This window comes from Lactuca sativa, chromosome 4 (assembly GCF_002870075.4).
Source record: "Lactuca sativa cultivar Salinas chromosome 4, Lsat_Salinas_v11, whole genome shotgun sequence".
Taxonomy (NCBI): domain Eukaryota; kingdom Viridiplantae; phylum Streptophyta; class Magnoliopsida; order Asterales; family Asteraceae; genus Lactuca; species Lactuca sativa.
This window is the reverse complement of record NC_056626.2, coordinates 47,160,543-47,188,137: the sequence shown is the minus strand read 5'-3', so window position 1 is coordinate 47,188,137 and position 27,595 is coordinate 47,160,543. Positions and strand designations below refer to the sequence as shown.

Here is a 27,595-nt window from a genome sequence, read left to right as displayed (position 1 = left end):
TTTCGGGAGGTGTGATTGTGAGATAAAGAAGACGACCAACTAAATGGCGATAATGAGATGGATCTTATACAGGTTATCCATAAAAAATTAATTTTTTATGACAAGGATCCATTAATTGAGAGGTTGGTTTGGATACCAACATGCTAACATCTTCAAATAGATCTAACACATTTCCTTTGAGAAATGACAATTCCATTTGGGGATCTTCCAATTTCCAAACCCAAAAAATGTTTGAGTTTACCCAAATCTTTGAGATAAAAGGCATCACTTGAACGTTGTTTGATGTTATTAATGGTTGTGAGAGAATAAGCCGTAAGGACAATATCGTCTACATATACTAATAAGGCCATAAAATTATCATCTTTTCCTTTGAAAAATAAGGAATTTTTTTATTGATATTGCTTGAAATATTTAGAAATAAGAAAATTTTGAAAATTTATCATACCATTGCCTTGAAGCTTGTTGTAAACCATATAAATATTTTTCAAAATTGCAGACTAATTTTCCACTGGAATTAGAAACAAAGATGGAGTATATCCTTGTGGTAAGTGCATATAAACCTCTTCATTTAAATCCCCATTTGGGAAAGCTTATTAACATCTAATTGGATTAGTGGCCAAGCTTTGTTAGCAGCAAATGTTTGACTATGACTAAATTTTACACAAGTGAGAAAGTATCCAAAAAAATCCACTCCTTATTGACTATAGCCCATTGCTACCATTATATCCTTATGGATTTCAATGGATCCATCAACCTTCTTTTTAAGTTTAAAATCCCGTTTTCAGCCCAAAGGTTTTCTATCAAGAGATAGGGTTACAATGGTTCAACTATTATTTAACTCTAAAGCATGACGTTCTTCATCAATTGCTTGCTTTCATTTAGGTTGTTGAATGGCTTCTTTAAAAGAAGTGGGTTTAGTTTGAGTAGATAAGGCATAAGTATATGCTTGGTAAGAAGGAGAAAGATGTAAATAAGATAATACAACAAATAATGGGTATTTGATAGATGTTTCTTCTGGAATTGGATTTATCAAATTACTGAAAATCCTGAAGATATGAAGGAGGAGCTCTTTGTCTTCGTGGTCTAGAAATATTGGTTGTGAATTTGGAATTTCATTTGTAAGGTATCAATTTGGGAATCAAATTGATTGAGATTTTCTGAAGGAGTAAAAGAATGAGTGATTCTAGGTAAAAGTATAGGCAAAACATGAAAGATAAATGGATTTGTATGAGAAGATGGCGAGCATTATTTAAAAGGAAATATCCCCTCATGAAATATGACATCTCTAGAAACAAAACTTTGATTTGTTTCTATATCAAGAAATCTATATGCTTTCATTCCTTGTGGTTATCTAATGAAAACACATGCTCTTGCTCAATGATCAAACTTATGTCTTTGAGAATGAAGTGTGGATGCAAAAGGTAAACAACCAAAATTTCAAAGCTATGAGTAATGAGGCTATTCTTTATAGAGATTTTTATAAGCAGAAATATTTCCAAGAACTTTTGAGGGAGTTCTATTTATCATGTAGGCACTTGTTGAAACACATTCAAGCCAACATATAAAAGGAATGTGAGCTTGATAGAACAATGTCATTGCCACATTTAAGAGATGTTGAAGTTTTCTCTCAACAACAAAGTTTTGTTGTGGTCTATCAACACACGAGAACTGATGTAATACTCCATTTAGTTTAAAAAACACGTTGAGTTGAAGTTCTTTTGCATTATCCGATCTGAAAATATTTATATGAGTATGATATTATTTGAGCACCATTTTTAAAAAAAAAAAATGGGGAATAACAAATTGTGCCTCAGATTTGTGTCTTATCAAATAGTTCCTAGTGAATCTAGTGTAATCATCCACAATAGTAATGATAAACCTATAACCCCGATGTGAATTGATTTGATAAGGACCCCAAATGTCACAATGAATCAATTGAAAAGGTGTATGAGATACATTGTTTGCAGAAACAAATGGTAATCATTTTTGTTTTGCTAATGGACATACACAACATGTATATGTATTACGAACCTTATGTTGGATTAAGGTGTCTAAGATCCAAACTAAATTGATATAATGTTGATAAATAAAAGCAAAGTCCTTTTTGGGTTGCCCTCATAACCAAGAAATTGCTTAGATTGATTTTAGAAGAGAGAGAAATGATTTATTAATATATTATATGATTAATATATTAATTATAAATAGTTATGATTAATTTAGAATTGGTTTGGAATTAATTTATGGTTAATTAAAATTAATTAAAGGTTGAAGGACTAAAGCGAAACTTGTTTTAAGAGTTGAGCAGAGGAGAGATTCCAGAACCTTCCTCCAGTGGACCTTTTTTTTAGACCCACTAAGGTTTCAGGAAGCCTCCATGCAGATAATCAAGAAACTAAATAATTGACTTATTTGAGATAATTTTATTTTATGTTCAAATTAGGGTTTCTAGATGTTTCCTAATAAGCTATAAATAGGGTCTTGTACCTTGAAATTTTTGGCCACTTCTATTGAGATAGTAGATCCAAAAATTTGAACCTCTCTCCTAATCTTTCTAGGGTTCTTGTCTTGTGAGTGCGAACCATTAGAGGCTCGCTCACAATTGAAGTTTGTTTTCAAAGAGACTTTTGGATTGATCTTGTTGGATTCAAAGGTTTGCTTACAATAACAAATTAGAGGTATGTAATTCTTCTGAAAATTGTGATTTCCATTAGGGTTTAGAAGTTTTTTTATTCAATAGTATGTTGCTTCAATAATGTTATGAATTCCTAGGGATTCAACTTGTAAACCCTAACTCACTTGGGCTTTTAATCCAATAACTCATTAGCGTTTTGGACTAACTCTTCATGGACTCTCACAAAGAATTAGTCCAATCCTAATCAACATTGATCATTAGCCCAAAGGCCCCAAACTATAAATATCACTGATTTACCTAATCAGTCCCTGCAAATTTAATTAGTCTCTTTTGATTACTAAATTAATTCCAAATTAATTTTTGAACAATACTACTTAAATAATATGATTTCTTAATTAATATATTATTCTTATAATATTAGTAAATCACAAATAACCTCTTTCTCAAATATCTATCTTGTCAAATTGCTTTGATGAAGGCAACCTGAAATGGACCATGCTACTCTCGGGTCAAGTATATACCAATTATAGTTATGGGTTTGGACATCTAATCCAAAAATACTATGTGGCGTGACTAGACATACTGCTAACAGTTGCCTGATCAGGACCCACCATTTCTGGTCATCTAGTACGAAGCTATAACAAATCGACACCTAATAGTGTCATGGAACAAAACTTTACTCTCCATTCCTAGGTTACGCACATTCTCCTAATGAGACTATCTAATATCAACTTAATTGAACTAGGTATCTTCCATAAGTCTAAGTTTATTCCTAGAATAGAATACCGTGCCTGAAACTAAATTTTTAATACCAACTCTATTCTTGGGCGACACTAACCAATCTTAGTATATATATATATATATATATATATATATATATATATATATATATATATATATATATATATATTCCATAAGAGTATTAGGTGTTATTAATCATTTATCTTCTCAACAATTTTGCTTTGAATATTATTATGTAATATTATCTATTTATCTTAACATAAAATAGAACCATATCTAGTTCGCACATAGCACCATATATCCTAACATACAATCCAGGCAATAAGTATATAATTCACATACGACTTCCAGCAGATTTTTAATATTTCAATTAATACTTGTATTAAATCGTGTTCATGAAGGGGACTATGTACTCACTTGACTTAGGTGGGTGGCTGGTGATCTGGGCAGAGCTTTGCCTAACACCTCAGATATTTCCGATACCTAAGTATAATTTATATAAAGTTCTAGTCTAATGGTCCTGATGACTAGATTCCTCATTAATTTTGATGTCTAAATCAAGATCTATCAATTAAGGATCATCCAAGCAGGACAGTTGGGAGGCAGAATCATTATCTTTTTTGAAATCCAACAACCAAGCCAACGTGACCATTCTAGGCACATCTCCCGTAAGTAGATCAATCAGTATAACGACATAGAATTATTGATAAATCTTATTTATAGGTTCATAATAATGACTTATGACTATAAATATAACTTACATTGAAAAGACTAGAGTATAGCTTAACTTACAAAGGTTCTTCCTAACAAAGTTAGGAAATTGCATTGGCAAAGCTTCTACTCGCTAACTACTACTACTTTAGGGATCGCAGGGCTTCGCCGAATGCTAAAACTAAGATAAAATGGGCCAGAACCAAAGGAAATCGAAAGAGAATGATAGAAGCGGTGTTGAGGAGTGAATGAGGCTTGACCTCCTATTTATAGCCGATTTTGGGTGCACAGTGTGCAATGGGGGTGTACGTCGTGCATTTTAAGGTGACTTCTCCCTAGCCACATTGTGTCACGTGTCAAGCTCTCATTGGGTCGCATTTTCACCTTCTTCATACGGACTCTGCTTTTGACGTTCTTTTTTTCCACATGTAGCTCTCGACAATACTACAACTTTCCTTTAGGCTCCATCGGCTAATTCTGAATTTGTTTTTAGCCCTTATTTTTATATGATTTAATGATTTTGCAAAAATCATAACTTTCCCATACGGACTCCGAGTTTTTGTGTTTCTTTTACCAAAATTCTTACATTAAAGAGCATTATGATTTTCATTTTGGTGACTTTACCCAAAGGTCAACCATTCTCTTTGTACATTTTGACGTTAATAATTTTTAGTTAGGCTGTTGATTTTTATGTCTTATAAAATTCATATCGTCTTCATATGAACTAAGATTTCTACGAAATTTATATTTTCGGGATCAGGACGACATGTACTTTTTGAATATATAATAATATATACATTTTGGCACACTTATTTTTATGACTTACGGACGACTCGGGTGATTTTTCCTATTTTTCCTTAATAAGAAACTTGTATTATATAGTCCGCAGCGCGCACGGCTATAGATTATCCTATTTTAGGATTTTATTTTAGTAATTATTACTCTCTCCGTCCCAAAATTATAGTCCATCTTTCCTTTTTGGTTTGTCCTAAAATTATAGTCCACTTATAAAAATAAATAACTTTTTTACCAAAATACACTTTATTATTATTACTTAACCAACTAAGCATTTAATCGAACATTAAATGCAAAATAAGGACATAACTGTCATTTTATTGAATAAAGTTAGTAGTAATTAATGTTTTCTTAATCTGTGTGTTTTTTTTTTGTCTGTGAACAATAATTTTGGGACGGAGAGAGTATTTATTATGACGTTACAAATGAACAAAAAGTAAGTGTTTTATCTTTATTTTATGTTGATTTTTAAGTATTTTGCTAAAACTAGTAAAACCTAGATCTAAAGAGCATATGCACTTAGGTATATCATTTCATTGTTTCCACTACCTTGTTTGTGTGTACTTGATGTTATAGAAACCCAACACTTACTACACCATCGAACATTCAAAATCTAATTGTGGCTTGTCCTAAAATAAGGGAGGAAGTGTCGACGTTGCCTATTAAAACTTGGCATCAACTATCCTTTTCAATGTGGTGTGACAATAGTATTTGTTTGGACTCATGTGAAAAGCACGCACAAATTCAAGAACCCACCGTTCGTGGTAATCAAATAACCATCGTCAGAAATAATTCTAGAAGCTCGCCATCAAAGACGATCTCGGCCACATCAGCTTCAACAGACACACAATATTTGCACTATATACGTTTCTCTTTGGACTTGGATCTTGACTTGTTAAGGGATTTGGAATCGTTACTTCCCTACATATATCTTCCTCTTACTTGGAGACCTTCGTCCTTTATATCACCATTACTATCACTAATGATAAGTTTCATCCTTTCGTTCAAGTCTAAAGTGGTCATGATCTCATCCAAGACAATGGTGTCTCAGCTATAGATAATATTATCACAAAAGTCATCATATGAATTTGTTAAAGATGACAATAGGAACAACGGCAAGTCTTCTTTTTCATATGTGGCATCCAATATTTCTAGATGTTCTACAAGCTGTTAGAAAACAAAAGATGATCAATAAAAGAACTTCCCTCACCCATCTTTAGGTTGAAATGTCCATGCTTCAGATTTGTTGGGGAAGCTTTTTGTCATGTTAGAGATTTGAAATCAACATCACCTTAAGTAGCTGAAATAATCACTTCGAGAATATTACATTTTGAAAATGGCTTCTTTTAAAATTAGTCACCAAATAGTACCTTCGAAAATTGTACATCTTCAAGAATTTTGTTTTTCGAAAATCATGGTTATATGTTATATTTTTTTCGGACATCATGGTTATATGTTATTTTTTAGAATGGTGTGTTACGTTTTTTTATTATTTGGTCAATGTTGTCAATATCTCAAAATATATTCTATTTAATTTTCCTAGAGTTTATATTATGTACGAAAATGATAAATTTGTATAAAAAACAAAATGATAATACAAATCTACTGAACTTCAATGCATGTTTGGACTAAACTTAGTCGATACTATGGTAATGGTTAAACATGAAAAACCGCACAAAGACTGGCTAAAACCCCACCAAGACTAGCTAGTGGCTGAGAATGCGAGCCATTATATTCGCTCAATAAGCCAGAGCCATGAATATCGCTGCCCCTTCAAATATCTCCCGTGGACCAGAGAACTTGAACCACACAAATTATATACCCTCTGATAGAACTAAAATCTTGGTAGCCAATCAAAATGAAGTTAAAGAGTGTATCAAGATAAGCATTGATCAACTACCTGGCCCAAAAACCACCCTATAAATCTACGTTCCAGATCCACACATCTTCATCACTCATAATACTATCATATCATCAAAACATCTTCAAAACAAATCTCACAAAAATGGCAGCTTCCACCATGGCACTATCCTCTTCTTTCGTCGGACAGGCGGTGAAAGTAGCACCATCTGGTTCTGAAATTACCGGAAATGGAAGGGTTTCCATGAGGAAGACAGCAGTCAAGAAAGTCGCACCATCAGGAAGCCCATGGTACGGCCCCGACCGTGTTAAGTACCTTGGCCCATTCTCCGGCGAAGCCCCATCTTACCTGACCGGTGAGTTCCCCGGTGACTACGGTTGGGACACTGCTGGGCTCTCTGCTGATCCTGAAACATTCGCCAAGAACCGTGAGCTTGAGGTCATCCACAGCAGATGGGCCATGCTCGGAGCTCTTGGGTGCGTCTTCCCCGAACTCTTGGCGCGTAATGGTGTCAAGTTTGGTGAGGCTGTCTGGTTCAAGGCTGGATCCCAGATCTTTAGTGAGGGTGGTCTTGACTACTTGGGGAACCCAAGTTTGATCCATGCACAAAGCATTTTAGCCATCTGGGCTACCCAAGTGATCTTGATGGGTGCAGTTGAAGGTTACAGAATTGCTGGTGGACCTCTTGGTGAGGTAGTTGACCCACTTTACCCTGGTGGTAGCTTCGACCCATTGGGTCTGGCTGATGACCCAGAGGCATTTGCTGAGCTGAAAGTGAAGGAGCTCAAGAACGGCAGACTAGCCATGTTCTCTATGTTTGGATTCTTTGTTCAAGCCATTGTTACCGGAAAGGGACCATTGGAGAACCTCGCTGACCATCTTGCGGACCCGGTTGCAAACAATGCATGGTCATATGCTACAAACTTTGTACCTGGAAAGTGAGTTTTGTGAATTTGAGTGCGAGATAATATTTGAGTGATGTGGAACTCTCTTGTGAATTAATTTAGTATAATACATGGTTTAATTTTGGGCAAATTGGTGTTAATTTAGTTTTCCTTTCTAATACTAGGTTTTAATCTTCAGTTGTTTAAATCAATTTCATAGGTTAAAATTTACTTTTTCATTTGTATAAAATATAAATTACCTATAATTTTTGTTTAAGAGAATATGACAACCTATATAAATGACACTAAGGGGGGTGGAAGTGTTGCGGGGTGGGAGGGTTGATGTGACCATTCGGTATTTAGCTGGAACACGATGTCATGTCTCACTCTACCAACGGCCACCATGATGTCATGTCAGATTTTTACCAATGTAACAATGTCATGAATGTTATCAATCTAACTACGTCGTGAATGTTATCAATCTCATTTGAGAATCTATGATATATCCATAAAGAACTTATGTATCTTTTGCAACAGTTTTGTTGAAGTTTGAAAGGCCCAAACCCATATGAGAAACAACTTTTTTTGGAAACGGTGGAAAAAATTTATAAATAAACAAAAGGCCACGGCCTTGGGAGGTAAAAGACCAACAAACTAGGTACTAGTTACATGACATTAAAAGGATAGCAACATCAATCAACCCAATTATAATTTCCAAAATTGCCTATGTGCTTGACCCAACCAAAAACAGTAGAAATAATGTTATTCGCCACTTTAGAACAATGGATACGAACCTTCTTAAAAAACACATCATTCCTACTTTTTCAAACACACCAAAAATAGCCAAAAAGATTAGTATGCACGATCCTCCTTTTTTTAGGACATCAACCCTAATTGGTAGCAAAGTTCAAGGCATCAGGAACTGTGGAGAAGAAATGAGCGGGAATTGGAATATCGTACCACCGAAAAATCCACCACAGGACCTCCTTTGCGAACGTGCAATCCATAAGCAAATGGTTGGTTCATTCCGTATCAGTAGAACGTATTTGGCACTCGATAAAAGTAACACAAACTCCCCTCCGAGAAAGGGACAAGGAGGATGAGATATGGTCCATACTAGCATGCCCCACAAAGCAAATTACATTGAGAGAGACTAAGTGAAAGCACACCATCAGATTATTACAACAAACAATAATCTTTGAGTCAATGGCCTTCCGAATATCCCCGAAAAGTTTATAAACCTAAGTATCTCGAGTCGACGAAGGGATAAAACCAATAAAGAGCTCACAAAGAGTGGTCAACTCCAGCAGCTCCACAGGAAAACATGGCTTCCTATTCCAAGCCCAAGAAGCCCCGTGCAAAGACAACCTGTCAAAAATAAAACAATATTTCCTTTTGTCCAGCACATGGAGATTGGGGAATCGATATGAAAGATTATCATCCCATGTCCAATTATCAATCCAAAAGAGAGTCCTGTTACCAGAGCCAATATTATATGAGAAAAGAGAAAAGAAATCAATTACCAACTCATGAAGAGAATCTAATATCGACACTAGATTACACCAAATATCGGGCATAGAACGCTTGGAGAGGTTATTAATAGGTTTGCAAGCAAGGTTATGAATTCCACATATAACCCGTTGCCACAACATGTTGGTCTCTGCCTTTAATCTCCATATCCATTACAGAGCAGAGAAACATTTAAACATTTTAGAGATCCTACTCCAAGACCACCTGAGTCTTTGGCAGCAAGAACATGATTCCACGCCACCCAACATATTTTAGCTTTTTCTTCATTACCTCCCCAAAGAAAGCTTCGCCAAAGCATCAAGAACGGAAGTCGGAGCCTTAAAAATAGAGAAGTAAAATAAGGGTAAGCTGTCAATCTTCCTACAAAGGATAGAGTCTTTGATTTCCAAGAAGAGAGTTTACTTTGGACTTTCTCAATAATCGGCCTCCAATTTCTCTTAAACTTCATATTTGCACCAACGGGCACCCCAAGATAAGTGAAAGGAAGGACAGCCGCCTCACAACCCATAATGTATGCACAATTAGTAATATTAGAGTTGGAAACCCCAATCCCATAAACCATGGATTTATGGAAATTAACTTTTAAACCCGAGACGGCGTGCAAACATTTGAGGATCTAGGAAAGATTCATGAAATTTGAATGAGTCCAATCACCAAAAATAAAGCATTATTCGCATAAAAAAGGTGGGATATAAAAGGGCAATTATTAGGTATGTCAACCCAGAGAAGAAAGAGCCTTGTATAACCGATCTCATAGCGACATTTAGACCCTCCATGGTTAGAAAAACAAAAAAGGAATGGATAGAGAGGGTCTCCTTGATGAAGGCCTATGGAGATTGGGAATTCTTTTGTTGGGATACCAATAATTAGAACTGAGGCTCTTGAAGCTGCCAAACTACCTCTGATCCAAAATCTTCACCTGTTACCAAAACCCATTTGGAACATCACTGAGTCCAAAATATTCCAATTAATGGAATTAAAGGCCTTGTCAAAGTCAACTTTAAGGAGGAAGGTGCTACGTTTATTCTACTTATCCCAACCTAAAATTTCGTTAATTATCATGGGACAGTCAAGAATGTTCGACCCTCGATGAAACCGTTTTAGACTTCGTCGATCACGAAACCAATAGCTCTTTTGTGGCAGGCAGTTGAGGGTTTGGAAATGATCTTGTGAAGACAACATATAAGGCTAATGGGATGGTAGTCATTAATCGTGAGGGGGTCTTTAACTTTAGGAATAAGCATGATAAAGGAGAAACTACAAAACCTCGCAGCACATCCACTTATATAAGACCCCAAAGCCTCTTTAGAAATTTGAAGGTGAATCCATCAGGCCCTGGGGCTTTTTCAACCCCACAGCTCTAGATAGCATCTTTCCTCCATGGTAAATTCCTGATCCAAGAACGAGGAATCACATTGGCTAAGCTTTCTAAAACTAGAGTTAATAAGATGTGGTCGCACAGTGATTGTTTCATGAAACTTGTCCCTAAAGAAATTACATGCTTCCTTCTTGATAACCTTAGCATCAGTGACCCAACAACCATGAAGCTCCAGCACACCAATACTCTATCCAGTTTACTGACCATTATCGCGGAAAAAGTAAATATCTTGTATCCCATATTCAAATCAAGAAGGCCAACATCGTTTATAAAACTATTAAGTTTCTTCCCATAAAAAAATAAATGTTGCCTATTTTTCCCTTATATTGTGTTTGATTTGTGTAATTCCACTTGGTCTTGTTTTGTTTCAGGTGGCAAGGGAATTAAAATTTTCATATGTAAAGCTTCTATCTTTAATTGTTAGTATTACTAATTTTTATTTCATCATATTTCTCTTATTCTGTTATTAGTAATGATCTTTTTCTTTTTACATATAATTTATATATTTTATTTTTAGATAGAGATTTTTTTATATTTATAATATTAACACATTCCCTTGGCATTAAATATTGGACGGGGATGGAGTGAATGTTTAAATTAGACAAATATGGATCACATTTGTTTAAAACTAGATGGTTTATCCCCACGTAATGCAACGGAAATCTTTTGTTTATGTCATTTTATAGCAGCCTACTTACACCGTTATGCAAAGCATTTGGGAAGTTTACAAGGACTTGAAATTACCAAAGAGGACGATGTACACATATGAGTTGTTATAGGAGATGGTTTTTCTAAAGAACACATCAAAGAGGATGTACACATGAAAGACTATGTACCTTCTATAAAAGCTATTTGTGATCGACAAAAGGAAAATTCGATGGCAAGGTTACTATCCACATTTCAATTATTTACTTAGCCTTTATACTTAATCAGGTGCTAATTCTTGTTTCCATTTATACCTCTTATGGTTATTGTTGTTCGAGATATCAAGAAGGAATTAGGTTATCACCAAACCACCTAACATAGAGCTTGGACAAGTGTAGGTTAAATTCTCACCATTTTAGCATAACCTTAAGGCTCATTTCAACATTCAATGTCCTAATAAGAAAAATATTTCATTTTTCAAAGTACATGCTTTGTTAAGAAGAAAATTGAACTTGAACATTAGAATCCAATCTACAAGACACTTACATATTTATTTACATGTGCAGGTTACGTGTTATGAGGCATTGAAAGAAGTAACAGAATACGGGAGGCAAAGTGGTTCCCTAATTCAAGTTTCCATTTTAATAGTTCTTTTGGGGGGGCTTGTATTTGGGGGAATATTTAGGAATCTATTGCATTTTTGTTAAGTAAATTGATCTGAACATGTCTTATTTGAAGATGATGTTGTGTTAGGAGAATTAATATGATATGATGAAAAAGTTAATATATTACATTTACTTAGCATTGGAATGATTATTTGTATTTGACATACTATATATTGAAATGGTCTGTCCTTTTGTGTATGATATGTTATTTTGTATTATGAGACATTAATTGTCATTTAATTTGAAAATTAGTAAATCAATAAATAATTTTTTTAACATTTAAAATCATGACAAGAAAAACTGTGTGTCGTCTTCTTTATGACATAGGCTTCAATGACACACATTGTGTGTCGTAAATGCATGTCGTATGCTTATTACACGCAATGCTTATCATTAAAAGGTTGTTTTATGGTAGTGTGGTTTCCTTGTCATGTTTTGAGTGTTTAAGCCTTGAGGAGAGGCTATAGGTGGCTCAGTGTTCGGAGGTTTGTGGGTCGAGCGCTTGGAAAAATGTTGACTTGCTGGAAAAGTCATGGTCGTGCATCAAAAATTCTTTGTTAAGTTTCTGCATTTGTGGATCCCCGTTTGTTTATGAGAGTTGTTTCTTATAAGTTTCATTACCAGTAAAGGAGTATTGGTTCTGGAAACTATGAACCATGTGGTTCGTAGTAGTTTTCTAGGATGACATATCAGGTGGTTGTGCGCCTGAGCCAGAAAGTGAATTTCGATTCGACATGATGTTATGATTTGTCGATCAGTATGCTCGTGGGAATCTATGGATATGATGATTGTTCAGAAGTCCCTTTTGGGCATGATTTTCCAGATCGAGTATTAGATGAGTTGTTATGGATGGGGTGTTCTAGTTACCCGCTTTGTTGTGAGATAGTAGTATTCCTTGGAGAAGTGACTAGGGGATATGTATATCAGAAGATAATCATTAGGAGGCAAGAAGTAATTAATCGCAATATTTTCATGAATTAGTTTGGAGGCGCAGGGCGCCTATGCTTATTCATAAGCATGACTAATTTGTTCTATTTGGACGTGGAGGCACCCATGCCTATGTTGTTTTCGTATTTTTAGCATTTTTGGGGACTATTTACAGGACATGAACCCCTAGGATTTGTTATTCTTAGCCTTCATCAACTCTAGAACGTCCCTTGAGTGAAACCCTAGCCTCCTTTGAGTGTTATAAGCTAATTCTTCCTCTTTAAACCACTTTTATTCTTATTTGGGTGTTTTGCCCAAGAATCATTATTGAGTGATATTTCTAGGAATATATGATCCTATAGGGTCACACTTTTATCAAGTTGGCACATTTTTTATATTTATTATTAATGTGTTTATTAATAAATAATATCAGTTCTTGTATTTAATTAGGGAATAAGTATTGGTTTGTGAAAATAATAATTATAAGAGAGTATAACTAGTTATAATTTCATGTGATATGAATTAATAAGTCATGAAAAACCTTTTGGACTAGTTGAATCCTTTTGTCTTTTACCTAAAGGCAAAGTTTATATTTTATAAACTTTGAGTTTATAAATTTTAAACAGTTCTTCTCCTTTGTAGCATGATGGCCAAAAGTTATATACGGTGTGGGAGGTTGCTTTTCAACCTCCCTCCCTTGCCCCCCCCCCCCCCCCCCCTCATGCCTCTAAAGTAAGGTGATTACTTTACATTATAATATCAGGTTTCTTTTGCTTTTGCATGAGTATATAATAGAGTTTCTTGCATTGAGTTTTGGCTAGTTTTTCACTAGTTTTCTACTCTTTCTACCTCATGGCCGAAACATCATTTCTCTCTAACTTCTTCTTGTGTTTTGAAGATTGTTGCAAGAGTTAAATGCTCAAAAGTACTTCTCACTTAGTGATTATTTGAGTTAAGCACTAAAGGCTTAATAAGTACTTTATACAAGAAGGAACTAGCATTCCAAGGTCCTTAATCTTGATGGTAGATACTTGTAGAGAATATCATCTTTTTTTATCTTTCTATCCTCATCAACACCCCAAAACCAAGTGGGTTCAAAGGCTTCAAAGGTTGTCATTCTAAAACACCCTTTGGTTGTTTTAATATCATTCTAACCTTTATAAATGGATCCTAGATGGTTTGTTTTTGTTATAAACTTAAAAATAAACTTGTTATTTTTATAAGACTTCATTTGCTGTTTTTATGAAAAACACACTTATATTTTGTATCAAAACCAATCAAAAGGTGTTATCTTAAACTTAGAGTTTGGTTGTTTGTTCATCTTGGCCATGTAAAGGGATAAAGTCAAACACTTTATCCATTAGGACATTGAGTTAGATCAGATCTGGGAGTTTGAGAGTTTGGCTTGTTGTATTAAGAGTTTAATAGAATTTTTAGGATCGGGGCTCTATGCAGGGTGTTGCCTCTTTATGCAGGGCGTAGCTTTACGCTGGGAATAGATCAGTTACGCAAGATGTAAATCAACTAAGTGTTGACCATTGACTTTCTGACCGGTTTAAATTTTGGTCAACCATGTTGGGACTTAGCATGGGAAGGGCAAAATGGTCTTTTGTCCAAAGGAGGTTTAATTGTGAGCCTAGAACTTTCGTTGGCCAGTCGTTTCCTTAATTGTTAATTAGGGTTTTATTATGGATATGTTTATCAAGAGGAGGCATGATATCGTCAACTCGAGTGGGTGGTTTATCTTATCTTTAGGGTTGAGGTGAGTCTTCTCACTATACTCATGAGTCGAAGGCACCAATATCGAAAAACCGGATTGTGTTATGTAGGGTGCTAGTTTTCTTTGTGACTCTTGCATGTGTATGTTAGGTTGGGCCCATTTACTTGTATGTTGGGTTGGGCTCATTTCCATGTTGGGTTTGACCCATAATTATATATATTGGGTTGGGCCAATTTACATGTTGGGCTAGACCATTTATATATGTTATGCTTGGATCTTTTATTTATATGGTGGGTTGGGCCCATTTATTTATATGTTGGGTTGGGCCCATTTATTTGTATGTTGGGTTGGGCCTATTTGCATGTTGGGGTAGGCCTATTTATATGGTATGTGGTATTTTAAGAACTCACAAGCTTTGTGCTTACGGATTATGGATTAACATTTTTTAGGTACTTCCAGTTTCAATGGGAAGGGTTCGACTTGACTACACTGCATCCCCTGATGGCTTTTTCCGTATTGGTTACTTTTGAGATACTCTGATGTTTGAAAAATACATTTGTACTTTATTTGGTTTTGGAACAATTTGTTGTATGACTCGATGTTTAGAATGAAATTTTTATTAACATTTTGGGACGTTACAAGTTGGTATCAGAGCCTTGCTATGATTGATTCAGGTACACTCTCGGGTGTGCCTGAACTCAAACTGAAGAATTGGTAAACTTTTTGAAAGAAAATATTTTTTCCAGACCGATTTTACAAAGAAAGAGGTGTGATACATGCAATCAGCCAAGCTCAAGTAAGTAATTCCCAAAAATACCCATACATGTTGATATGTTATAGAAGTTAGAATAAGGATCTGCTTAGGTTTGCATGATGAAGTGCCTACTTAGGAGAGATGTCTTTTATGCCTGAATTGCAAACTGGTAGATATCCCTGATAGTGAGTAGGTTGTGGATCTATAGGAATTATGTGGGAGGATTGCATGATCTTTATGATGCCTTAGTTCTTATAGATTTATACTGCTCAAATGTTGCATGCTTTGAGCTTTGTAGGGCTCATATTAATGTGAGTTGACTATTAAATGAATATGTTAGGTTACATGCTACAAAGGTTAATTAATCTTAGAGTGGTTGATTTGGCCCTATTGCGCAACTCATGTTTGAGTCCAACCTTTGTAGGGTTGAGTCTTTTAGTCAAAGGATTATTTAAGTTTTGTTGCATGTAATTGTATCCATGAAGTATTTAGCTGACATTAGTAGGAGTTTTCTAGCAGCTGATGGTAAGTTAGGGTGGGGGATCCTAGGAGAGCCTAGGAAGTGCGGTAGTGTGATTGGTGTATTGTTAGCGGATATTGGGAATATCAGTATGAGAAGGTGACTTAGAGGATTCAGGATGATTCTTAAGGAAAGTATGGATAGGTTTGGAAGGTAGTATTTGGCTCGTACTACTGAAAGCACAGGACATGTACTCGAATCAGGGAAAGTTACAAGGATTCTAAGAAGCGTGGGGATTGAGGATTATTTGGGTATGTTCTGATCATTGTGCGGTTGCCTTTCAATATGGTGTTGAGCACTCGTGGAGGAGGTTCTGGTTCTCGATATCTGGTCCTGAGCCGACTGATGAAAAGATATGTGAGTTTGTTTTTTTTTTTTAGATCACTCGCAGTATTATGGATGCGACTCATGTGATGTTTGGTACCATCAAGGAGGGAATCATGGAGCTACTGGATGGGCGGATTAGGGATTTTCATGCATAGATTGTGGCTTGTTAGATTGGAGAACAAACTCTCTTTCTCTCTCTCTCTCTCTCTCTCTCTCTCTCTTTCTATCTATCTCTCTCTCTTCGGGAGTTCAAGGCTTGCGGATCCCCAAAGTTCTTCGGGAAGAATGACCCTATTGCTAGTAGGCAGTCGATAGCTATAAGGGAGAATGCTTAGCGGACGATATTCTGCCCTGAGGGATCGAAGGTGGGATTTGCATCTTGCCTGCTTATGGATAGAACCCACGACTAGTTAGAGGAGGTTAGTCATTCTCTTGGAGCTGAGGTCCTGGCAGCCATGTCTTGGGAAGATTTTGTGTCGAGATTCAAGGCGAAGTTTTCACCGACCATTGAGGTGTAGCAGTTGGCAAGGGAGTTTCATGACCTTCTCCAGACAATAGAGATTGTGGCAGAGATCACCGCTAAGTTCAGGGAGAGGACTTTATTGGTTCCGCAGTACGCTGCAGATGAGGAGATGAAGAAAATGAGGTTCCATGATATGTTGTGGGATGATATTCGTGAGTTTCTGAGCTTGTCGAGTTGCAAGACTTCGGATGATATGATTTCTAGAGCTCGAGAGCGGGAGATTGACCTGCAGCTTTGGTCGAAGCGCAGGCCAAAGCAGATTCAGACCGTAGTGCGCCAGGAAAAGAGGCCAAGACTCAGGATCCATGATCGGGAGGCCATCAGAAGGTCGACTGTCCGAGGTTGGCGAGCGGATCAGTGAGGGCACCTACTCTAGCTACGTTGAGGATCACAAATGGCCATGAGGACAGAGTGGAGGCCGCAATGGAGAGGAATCAATCATTTCAATTGCAGGCTGAAGAGACATGAGTTCCATCTGATGTAGTTGCAGTTAAGTCCCCACCAAAGGATCGTAGTTTCCTTATGGTTATCTTTTTATTATCATGTGACATTTTGCATACCGAGATTCGTGCTTAGAAGGTATTTAGATGAGCCGGTTTTAGGCTTCGATGTGGGAGACATCGACCAACGGCAGAGTAAGCCTTAAGTGGAGGATGACTGAGTGTTCTTCTTGAAGGATCGACAGTCGAATTAATTGTATGGTTTCAGTGCATTGACTCCAAGGAAGTTACAGTGTGAGCATATTGGATTTGAATGTGGGATTCGTAAGGATCGTTCTTGGTTCCGAGGCAATAAAGGATTGGTTAGATAGTAGGTGTAAGGATAGTTGTTGCCAGATTCATACCTTCAGGACATGATTGATGCATGTTCACTTAGGTTTCATCCAGTAGCAAGTGACTTGTTGGATTGGTTATTTATTTGTTCCAATAGTGGGTTTATTCATTCTTTTTCATCAGTCTAGGTTGTTCAAGGATTTTGAATTTTATCAGTGGAAGGTGCTTGGGATGCAGAAAAATTTTGTAAAGAGCAGCAAAGTGTTTTACCTGCTTCTGGGGCAGGTGTACCCTGGATTGTTTGGTCTTGGAATCTAAGTTCTTGTAAGCTCAGGATGATAGTGGTTGAATAGTGAGGTTATGAGATGGTTCGGAAATCCAATGTTTATGAGGTTAGCAGAGTGAATCTGGATCCAAGTGGGGGAGAACCATTTAGATTAATGGGAATATTTCCCACTAAGAATTAATGTGGAATTTCATATTCTAAGGCATGTGTAGAGCTAGTTCTAGTTGTGGCATGAGTCGGAGTTTATGCCTGGAATAATGTTCATTGTTTGGTTGTAATCTAGGAGGAAAATGCTGAAGGTTTAGGATATCTTGTTTAAGGACATGAAGCATTGGTAATGGCGTATTATGGGTCTGTGACTAGGTTTGGGTTGAGGGTTGTGTTAGAACCACTCTGCTTGTTATTGTTTGATGAAGGATTTGGGGTTCGAAGCATGACCCGAACACATACTTGGGGTTTAGCAAGTTGGGGTTTCAGCTCATATTGATTTTTGGCTTGGTATTGTGGATAATCGGCAAGACCATGAGCTGGGCGCATGGGTATTATGGAAGTATGGAAAGACTGTGGGTTGTATGTAGTATCCGCTAGGATGAGTTTGGCTGTTGTAGGAAAGGGTTGTAAGACTGTGAGGGGATCAGAGCCTTTGTCCAGGTTGATTTGGGCCGTTATTATTATTTAGTTGCTTTGTGTTCAGGCAAGAGGACTGTTAGAGTCGTATTGGTGGTTAGACTTATATAGATTCCAATTGAGGATGAGGCCCGTTTGGTTATGCTAGTTTGGTTGAAACCCGTAGACAAGGCCCATTTGGTTATGCTAGCTTGGGAGAGACTCATGGCTGAGGCTCGATTGATTATCTTATCTTGGATGAGCGGACCATTTAAACGTTTGAGTTCATGCTTAGGGAATGTGGTTTTGGTTGTAAATTCTCAGGCTAGTGATGGAAGGTTGGCAAGATCATGGTGATATGTAATCTAAATGTTCAAGTGGAATAAATGGTGTCACAGTATATCATGAATCAGTAAGTATATGACTCATAAGGGTGGAACCTAGCAGTGTCTAGCATGGGTGGGTCATTAGATCAAGTGTGGAGTAGGGAAGCTTAGTGATCAATGGGTTGGATCCGTGTGGTAGATAGGCTAGGGTAGCCTTTATCAATTAGACTCTTAGGCGGAGCCTCGTTATACGACCATGAGTGAGATCATAAGTCTCGGTGATCGGTTAAGGATTATGTATCCTAGTTTATTAAAATGTCATCATGGTACCAGAAGATCTTGGATAGATCTAATATGTGAATTTTTGGTTATCAGAACGTGAGTTATGTATTCATTTGGCACCAATGGTTGAGAATCACGTTGGGAGTTGCCTTGTGTTCGGATGCAAGGTTTCAGCAACGATAAATGGTCAGGGATTCTATTTTTTCCAAGTTATCAGCAAGATAATTCAGGGGCAAATGGGTTCGTTTGTTTCGGGTTGCGAAGCGCAGTCCTTATGAATGTTTTATGGGATAGTTCTGTTTGACGAGAAGTCAAACATGATTTAGGTTTGTTCATTTTTAGGCAGAGCAGTTGAGTTTTCTTTCATTGGCTGAGGTCAGAATGTTAAGATTCGTTCTTCGTTAGGGTATGTGATTTATGCTAAGATTGGTCTTCAATAACAGTGTTGGTAAGCGGTCATCGGTGTAAGATGACTTCTCGCTCTTAATTGAAATTCAGGAAGTTCTGTCAGGATCGACTGGTGTGGCAGAGGAAGTAGTAAGGAATGATTTTGATGACGAAATCTAATTTAAGTGGGGGAGATTTGTAACACCCTGTTTTGGGATATTCCTTAAATCACGGTTCGTGGACCGTAATTCAATCATGTAAAGGCTTTGGGATTTGAGGAAGTAAATTTTAGACCTTATTTAAGGTTGATAATATTAGTTATGAGATCTAAGCCCTTGATTCGTGTGTTGGAACCAAAGGGTAAAATGGAAAAAGTTATATGTTGGGCTTCATGCATGGATTATGCTTTTAGTGTGGCATATGTTAAAGAACGTCAAAAACGGAGTTGAAACAAAGAAGTTATGGGGCTCTTCAATACCTTTTGGTACATATAAAGAATGTCGATAATGGAGTTGAATCGAAGAAGTTGTGACTGTTTGAAGTTGATTTAGAGTTAGGGATTTTTCCCTACGCACTGTGTAGGAGAGCTACACATAGCGTAGATGCTGAAATCAGATTGCGATTTTAATGATCTATACATAGCCTAGATTTTGCTATGCGGTGAGTAGCCACTGCTGACCAAAACCCTAACCCTAAGGTTTTGAGCCCTATTTAAGGTTTCTAACTTCTTGGAAACCTTCCCATAACCAACCTCCATCACTTTATATTGTTCCTTTGAAACCCTAGCCACCAATTGTGAGTTTGGGAAGCATTAGTGTGATTTTTGTGTGCATTCTTAAAGAAGGAGTCCATTAGAGAAGCAAGTATGAGCTCCAAGCTTTGTAGATCCAGACTTTTCACTTCATCACCTATCTCCAGAAGGTATAAAGCTTGCATCTTAATGTTCCTTTTGTTAGATCTACTTAGCTCATGGGTTTTTATGCTTTTTGTCTCATAACCTTGGTCCTTGTGAGTATGGGTTACTCCAGACCATTTGAATGCCTCATTCTGATGTTTTAAGGTTTTAGAGTAATAAAAATGAGAGCTTGCCCACTCTCATCCATCCATTCATGAGTTGTTGAGCAAAAGATATCATCTTGGATTTAGAGTTTGGTTGTGTGTTCATCTTGGCCATGCAAAGGGATAAAGTCAGAGACTTTATCCATTAAGACATTCATTTGGATCAGATCTAGGAGTTTGAGAGTTTGGCTTGATGTATTAAGAGCTTAATAGAAGTTTTTGGGATCAGGGCTCTATGCAGGGTGTAGCTCTACTGTGGGTGTAGATTAGTTCCGCAGGTTGTAAGTCAATTGAGTGTTAACCATTGACTTTTTGACCGGTTTGACTTTTGGTCAACCATATTGGGATTTAGTTTGGCAATGGCAAAATGGTCTTTTGCCCAAATGAGGTTTAATTATGAGCCTAGACCTTTCGTGGGCCAGTAATTTCCTTAATTGTTAATTAGGGTTTTATTATGGATATGTTTAGCAAGGGGAGGCTTGAGATCGTCGGCTAGAGTGGGTGGTTTATCTTGTCTTCATTGTTGAGTTGAGTCTTCTCATTATACCCATGGGTTGAAGGTACCAATGTCAGCCCATTGGATTATGTTATGTAGGGTGCTAGTTGTATTTATGACTCTTGCATGTGTATGTTAGGTTGGTCCCATTTACTTGTATGTTGGGCTGGGCCCATTTACTTGTATGTTAGGTCGGGGCCATTTACTTGTATATTGGGTTGGGCCCATTATTATGTATGTTAGGTTGGGTCCATTTGCATGTTGGTCTGGGCCCATTTATATATGTGGGTTGGACTCATTTATATATATATATATATATATATATATATATATATGTTGGGTTAGGCCCATTTATATGGTATGTGGTAATTTGGGGAACTCACTAAGGGCCTGTTTGATTTGGTGTTGACCGGGTCCGGTCAGACTGTTTGATTTAAATCTGACCCGATCCACATATCTGACTCGGTCCATAAAAAAGTGTTGATTCGGTCCGCAATAAAAAAAGAGCTGACTGATTCTTTGCCCTTCTCCCAAAATACGCATACTTCACACCTCTTCTTCTGTCACAACTGGAAATTTTGTGTCATGTAATCTATACACTCAAGCTAATGTGAATCAAAAGCTTAAGAACATGTGTAACACCTATGATTATAACTTCAAAAACTTCAAGTAAATACATCATACAAGTACTACAAATAGTCATCAAACAATTGGAAACCCTAGAAGTTCTTGTTTAGGTACACCTTGGACTAGAACTTCCTTATTGGATCCAAATGGGCCAATAAGCTTCCAAATAGACTATCATGGGCTTAGAACCCTAATTGGGCTCTAATTGGACCCACACTAAATTATTTCAACATTTTGGGCCATATTGGGCCTAGAACGAAATAAATTAATGACTATGAACCATAATTAACCTAATTTGACCCTAACAAGTCATAAAAATCACCTTTATATTTATTTGGACCAAAAATCACTCAATTTAACCATGAAAATTGGGCTTAAGCATTTATGGCCCAAACATCCTCTTTTCCCCCACCATTCTCGGCCCAAGCCCAAATAAAAGGGAGGAGTTGACTTCTTGCATGACACATCATCTTTGTATGGAGGATATCTAAGCATTACCCTTCAAACATCCTTGCATTCTCATTCTTCCATGCAAACATCACCTCAAGGTCTTTTCTTCTCTCCCTCCCTCTTCCTTCTTGATTCGGCCGAGAGTAACCCACACACACTTCACAAACTCTCTCCAAATTACTCAAGAAATCATCCTTCCACTCCATTCAAAAGTCTCGAAAATTTGGCTTGAAGCATAAGAATCATTCTAAAGAAATTCACCATCTAAGGTAAGTTAATGTTTAACTTATGATCTAACTCCCTCTACTTCATTAAAATCTCTTCTAAATTCATTCATTTTTGTGATCTTGCATCCTAGAGGTCGAAATCTTCACCAAAGGGTGCTTAGGCCAAAAATCACTTCATTTTCCTTCCATTTTCTTTGCAAAACCGAGCCCCCACACCCAAGGTGAGCTTCATACCCTCTATTTTCTGTTTTTATGAGTTTTGTGGGGGGGGGGGGGGGGGGAATACAAGTGAAGGTGTAGATCTATATGTGTTTTGTATGCCTTGTATGATTTCCATGCTTACATGTATGCTTTTGTGTGCTAAAATGTTGGATCTAGCCATAAAACCCCTCAAAACCGAGATATATCTTATGTCAAATGATTTTTTCATCAAATATGTTTCTACATACAAAGTGTTGCAAGAAAAATGGCTAAGTAGTTTAGTAACAATCTTCTTTGGGCTAAAAACACAAATTTTAGGCCTAAAATGTGAAAAATACAAAATCAAGGATCCAAATTGACATATCACGAATTCTGATGGATGAGGTGTGCCAAAACAGTTTCAATAAAACAAATTCTGGAAATTTACTCATTTAGAGGATTAAAAACATAAATTTCAAGCTTAATGGGCTAAAAATGACATTTTCGGCCCAATGAGGCCCATTATGCGAATTTTTCTGTTTTGGAGGGCCAAAACTGTGATTTTCTGTAAAACAGTGGACCATAAGTGATCCAAGTCCTTTTCAAAGGTTTAAAATGCTTTTTAAATTTAAAAAGGACCAAAGTTGCAAAAATTTCACAATTTGGGCCAAAATTGTCAAAATTGCGAAAAGAAGGGTTACAACCGAGAAAACTGAAATTCCAGGGACTTAAGCTGTTTTCTATGAAAAATATGCTGAAAAATATTTATTTCAATAATTTTTGGTGTTAAAATGTCAAGAAAATTGATTTAAGGACCAAACCGGAAAGTATTTAAGTAAGGGGTTGAAAAAGTAAATTTTACAAACAAGGAGGGGCTGAAAACAGAAAATTTTCAAGACTAATTCAATGCATGCAATTTGACCAAATAATGGTACCGCGACTATCGACGAAACACAATACACTACAATACCAAAATCGTTGTAAAACGAATTGGTTCGGTCTCGAACCAATGAAAATCCGAAACTACTAACATGGCGACACTACGATACATACAAATAACATTTGGGAACTTAACTTACATACGAGTGTGCACAGACGTCTACGCACCATCTTTGGGCCCCAAAAGTGTAAAATCTTGTTTGTTGGGCCTAGCTAGCCCAATGACCTGATCTTAAGGCCCGAAGACATATTTTTCTACGAAGTGTTGGGTTTCACCGACTTGGCACAACGTAGAGGGACTTTCAATGGCTCGTATACCACTGGTCCCCAAGGGTCCTTTGGTATTGCTAGTAAAGTCTACATATTTTTGCGAGGCGGGTCGGGGACCCCTCGTACACATATTATCCCCAACCGGCTAATAGAGTCATCGAGGCCTTCGTGTCCTCTTTCTCTTCGGATGTGGGACGACACGTAGTCAGGGCGGCTGGATAACGTGATTAGTACGGACGACGCCTTCGGGATCGTTAGTATTGCTATAAACTGGGCGTTTGTGTAATGCGGGTTTGTAGTAATTAATCATGCTCAAAAATAATCCAACGTCGCCTGGGAATGAGACTACTATTTTTGTAATGGTTTCAACGCAACTTAATGGATTTCAAATGATTAGGAAAACATCGGGTTTTCCTAGGTTTTTCAATACATATCGGATTCGAAATGCATACAATTTTAGTGAACAATTGCTACAAGTATAGAAACAAACAAGCATACTTATGGATCTTCACAACCGTTTTCAAAATCTTCTCTTTTCAGAAAATATCGGATTTTCTGGTGGTTTTCAAACGATACGAAACATTGTTTTTCAAATACAACTTATGAACTCACCAACATACCATATGTTGACGTTTTTCAAAATACTTGTATTCTCAGGAAACCCTTGAATCAAAGGAAATCATATTCAGTGATGGCTTGCAGTTTGTTTATGTACGAGTCGAACAATTTATTTTTGGGAATGTAATATTTAAACAGTGTATGTCATGTAAACGCTACTGGTTGTACTATATTAATGAATGGTGACGAATGTTGTTATGTTTCATATATATTCAATGTTATGGTATACAATTGAGTCACAACAGCCCCCGGACGTTTCCGCCGTCTGGTTCGGGGGTGTGACATCTTCATCGCCAAATTTATGAACAAACGCAAAGCTACAGTCCCATCTCGTCCCCTTAAACGTCGGCCTCCTCTTCCAGCGTTGCCCTCCTCCATCCCCGTCATCACCGTCGCCGCCCTCCTTCATCTTTCATCTCTCCTCTCCTCTTTATCTCTGCAAGACGATTTCAATGGAAGATCTGATCTTCCCATTTGTAATGGAAATATCAATCATCTATGCAAACTATAGGTACTACTCAAACATTTTGGAATATTACTCAGGTAACAATTTTTTCAATTAAACAGAACTGGGCAGTCGGCAGAACCACACCTTCAATGTTTTTGTGTTTAGGTGAAAACAAAAATTCAATCTTTTTTATTCAATTATGCTAATTTGAATTGGTTATTTGATGGGTTTTCCTTGTTGATGAAGTTGTTTCATTGGTTTATGATTTCTTTATTCGTTGTTTGATCATCACTAGAGCTATAGATGTTGATTCATCTTAATCATTACAAAGGGTACGCATGTAATTATACTATTATCTTGTATATGCTAGTGTCAATTGCAGTTTCTTTATGACTCTTTTGATTGGTTTTTTCCTTTAGGGAATATTTTTGATGAACTTGAATAGGTGATGTTTATGTTATGCAGGTTGTGATTATCTCTTTAGTTGAGTTAGGATTTTAGATCAATCAAACTATGATACTGATATCATTTGTAGTGAAAGTGATGTCTTTTGTTTTTAACATCACTTGTGGGTTGCCTTCATTACTGTATTCAACAAGAATATGTTATTTATTTATTTTTTGCAAAAAAGATTATGTGTTGGAAAAACAGTGTATTAAGACAATATTCATCAAGATTTAAGCAGAGAAAAGCCTGTTTTTACTAATAGTGTTCTGAAAATCCATTTTGTTTTCTTGATAATAGTGTTTGATCTTGCTGTCGGGGTAGGGCTCTAGAGTGTGTAATTGTAAAACTATATCGATGATCTGTCACTTTAAACATGTATATGCAAGAACTCAATTGTGTAATTTAATTTTTGTTTGTCATAAGATTGTATTCAGTTTTATTTTTTTTATAAAAAATGTAATGTTACAAATTAAATGGTAAATGATAAATGAATTATTAAAAAAAATGTTGTTTGAGGGTAATATAGTCATTTTGCAAAGTCAGTTAAATGCCAAATCAAACAGCAAGTTTTAGTAAGAAGTTAACTCAGTCAGAACTTCAAACCTAGTCAGCTTCTAACTCAGTCAGTTCTAACCGAGTTGGCAACTATCAAACGACCCCTAAGCTTTTTGCTTATGGTTTGTGGTTTAACATTTTTCAGGTCCTTCCAGTTTCAAAGGGTAGGGCCCGGCTTGACTGCATCGCATCCACTAATAGCTTTTTCCGTATCGGTTACATTGAAATACTCTGATGTTTCAAAAATACCACTTTATTTGTTTTTGGAACAACAGGTTGTATGACTCGATGTTTAAAAAGAAAATTTTTATTGGCATTTTGGGAGGTTATAAAAAAACCCAAAAAATGAATACGAAATTGTTTGTTCTTCAAAATTGATTTTGGAAATAAAAAAACTCAAAAAAAAGTTTGGAATATGATTTGTAAGTGTGGTTTTTGTTTCTAGGAATTGACTTGTGTGTGTATATTCATCCCTGAGGAAGAACGAATGATCATGGTTTAATACATGCTTTCAGAGCCTCCGTGTAGCACCTGGTTCTTGGTACGTAAAATTATCTAAGTATTTTATATTTTTAGCCTTGGACTCGGCGATTTGTAGGCCCAACTCGCCCAGTGGAGACGGGTTTGGGAGCACGTTTAAGTTGGCGACTCGGCGAGTCCACATTCTGGACTCGGCGAGTCCCAACTGTCTGATGAAACCCTAAATTCCAAGGGTTTGCACCCTATTTAAACCCTCTTATCCACCCCCAAGCTCGCCCCCTTCACCCTCAGAGCTCTCTTCTCCGTTCAAGCCCTGTTCCTTATGAGTTTGAAGCATTTTGGTGTGTTTTCTTAAAGATTTGGAGAGAGAAGGAGAGTAGATCAAGAAGAGAAGAAGGAGGCTAGGCATCCTTGTGTTATCTTAGTGATTTCCTTGAGGTATAACTCAGTTTCCCTCTGTTTTCATGCTTATTGTCCCTTGTAGCTCCATGAAAGTCCTTCTTGAGCCTTTCCCCAAGCTTGTTTGTGTATTAGGGTTTGTAATAAGTTGTTTAGCCTCTAGATCTAAGCATGATTGAGCTCCAGGAGCTTGGATCTACTGCCTTTATGGGGCCATATTGCATGAAAGCCCTAGATCTACTCTTTTAGTGCATTTTCAGCCCTAAAACCTTCATTGGTGTTTATTTACACATAAAGTTAGAAACTTTACGTGTTAACCAGACCCTAGAAACCCAGATCTATGTATGGTATGAGCTGGATTCAAGCAGAATCGTGTATATAGTATTTGCATGTGGCAGACTCGGCGAGTCGAGTCGCGAGTCCTCGAGTTTTGCCCCTTTTCGTGTTGCAGGTTAGAGTAGTGAGTCATGGGGTGTGACTCAGTGGGTCGGAAGCCAGACTCACTCATGAAGTAACTCAGCGAGTCAATGCCATGACTCAGCGAGTTCAAGGCAATCTTCTTGCCTCAAGAACAGACTCGCGAGTTGTTCATACAGCTCGGCGAGTCTCAGCATAGTGTGTTCTTCGGATGAAGATGAACTCGGCGAGTTGTTCATACAACTCGGCGAGTTGTTCATACAACTCGGCGAGTAGGATGAAGGACTATTGGCCTTTAGTTTAGAAGGAGAACTCGTTGATTCAATGCTTAACTCGACGAGTAGAGACGGGTTTATGGTCGGACAAAGGGATAGGGACTCGGCGAGTTGGCAAGTCAACTCGGCGAGTCGGGCCAACTGGCAGTTGACTTTGACTTTGACTCTTAGTTTGGTTAGGGGTAAATGGTCATTTTACCCTGAGGTCGGTTAGCAGTGTTTGACTGGGTGTTTTGTGGGGATTATAGCCGGAGGATTTCCGGGGCAACAGCAGCAGGAGACAGTCCGTTCCCACAAAGATCAACAGCTACTTTAAGGTGTGTTACCTTCCAGTAGCGGTGGGTCTACGGCCACAATGCCGGCCCACCAGTAGGATTGTATGATAGATGTTTGTCTCTGTGATATTCATCTAGGGTTGCTACTACCTGTGATATG

The 27,595-nt window shown here is 37.2% G+C and overlaps 1 protein-coding gene across 1 annotated transcript; it reads left to right on the top strand.

The window, feature by feature from the left end:
• The first annotated feature begins 6,817 nt into the window (after nt 1–6,817).
• On the top strand, nt 6,818–7,775 carry LOC111914737 (chlorophyll a-b binding protein of LHCII type 1). Its single transcript, XM_023910450.3, has one exon. The coding sequence runs from the start codon at nt 6,885–6,887 to the stop codon at nt 7,680–7,682; it is 798 nt and encodes a 265-aa protein (XP_023766218.1). The 5' UTR covers nt 6,818–6,884; the 3' UTR covers nt 7,683–7,775.
• Nucleotides 7,776–27,595: the final 19,820 nt, after the last annotated feature.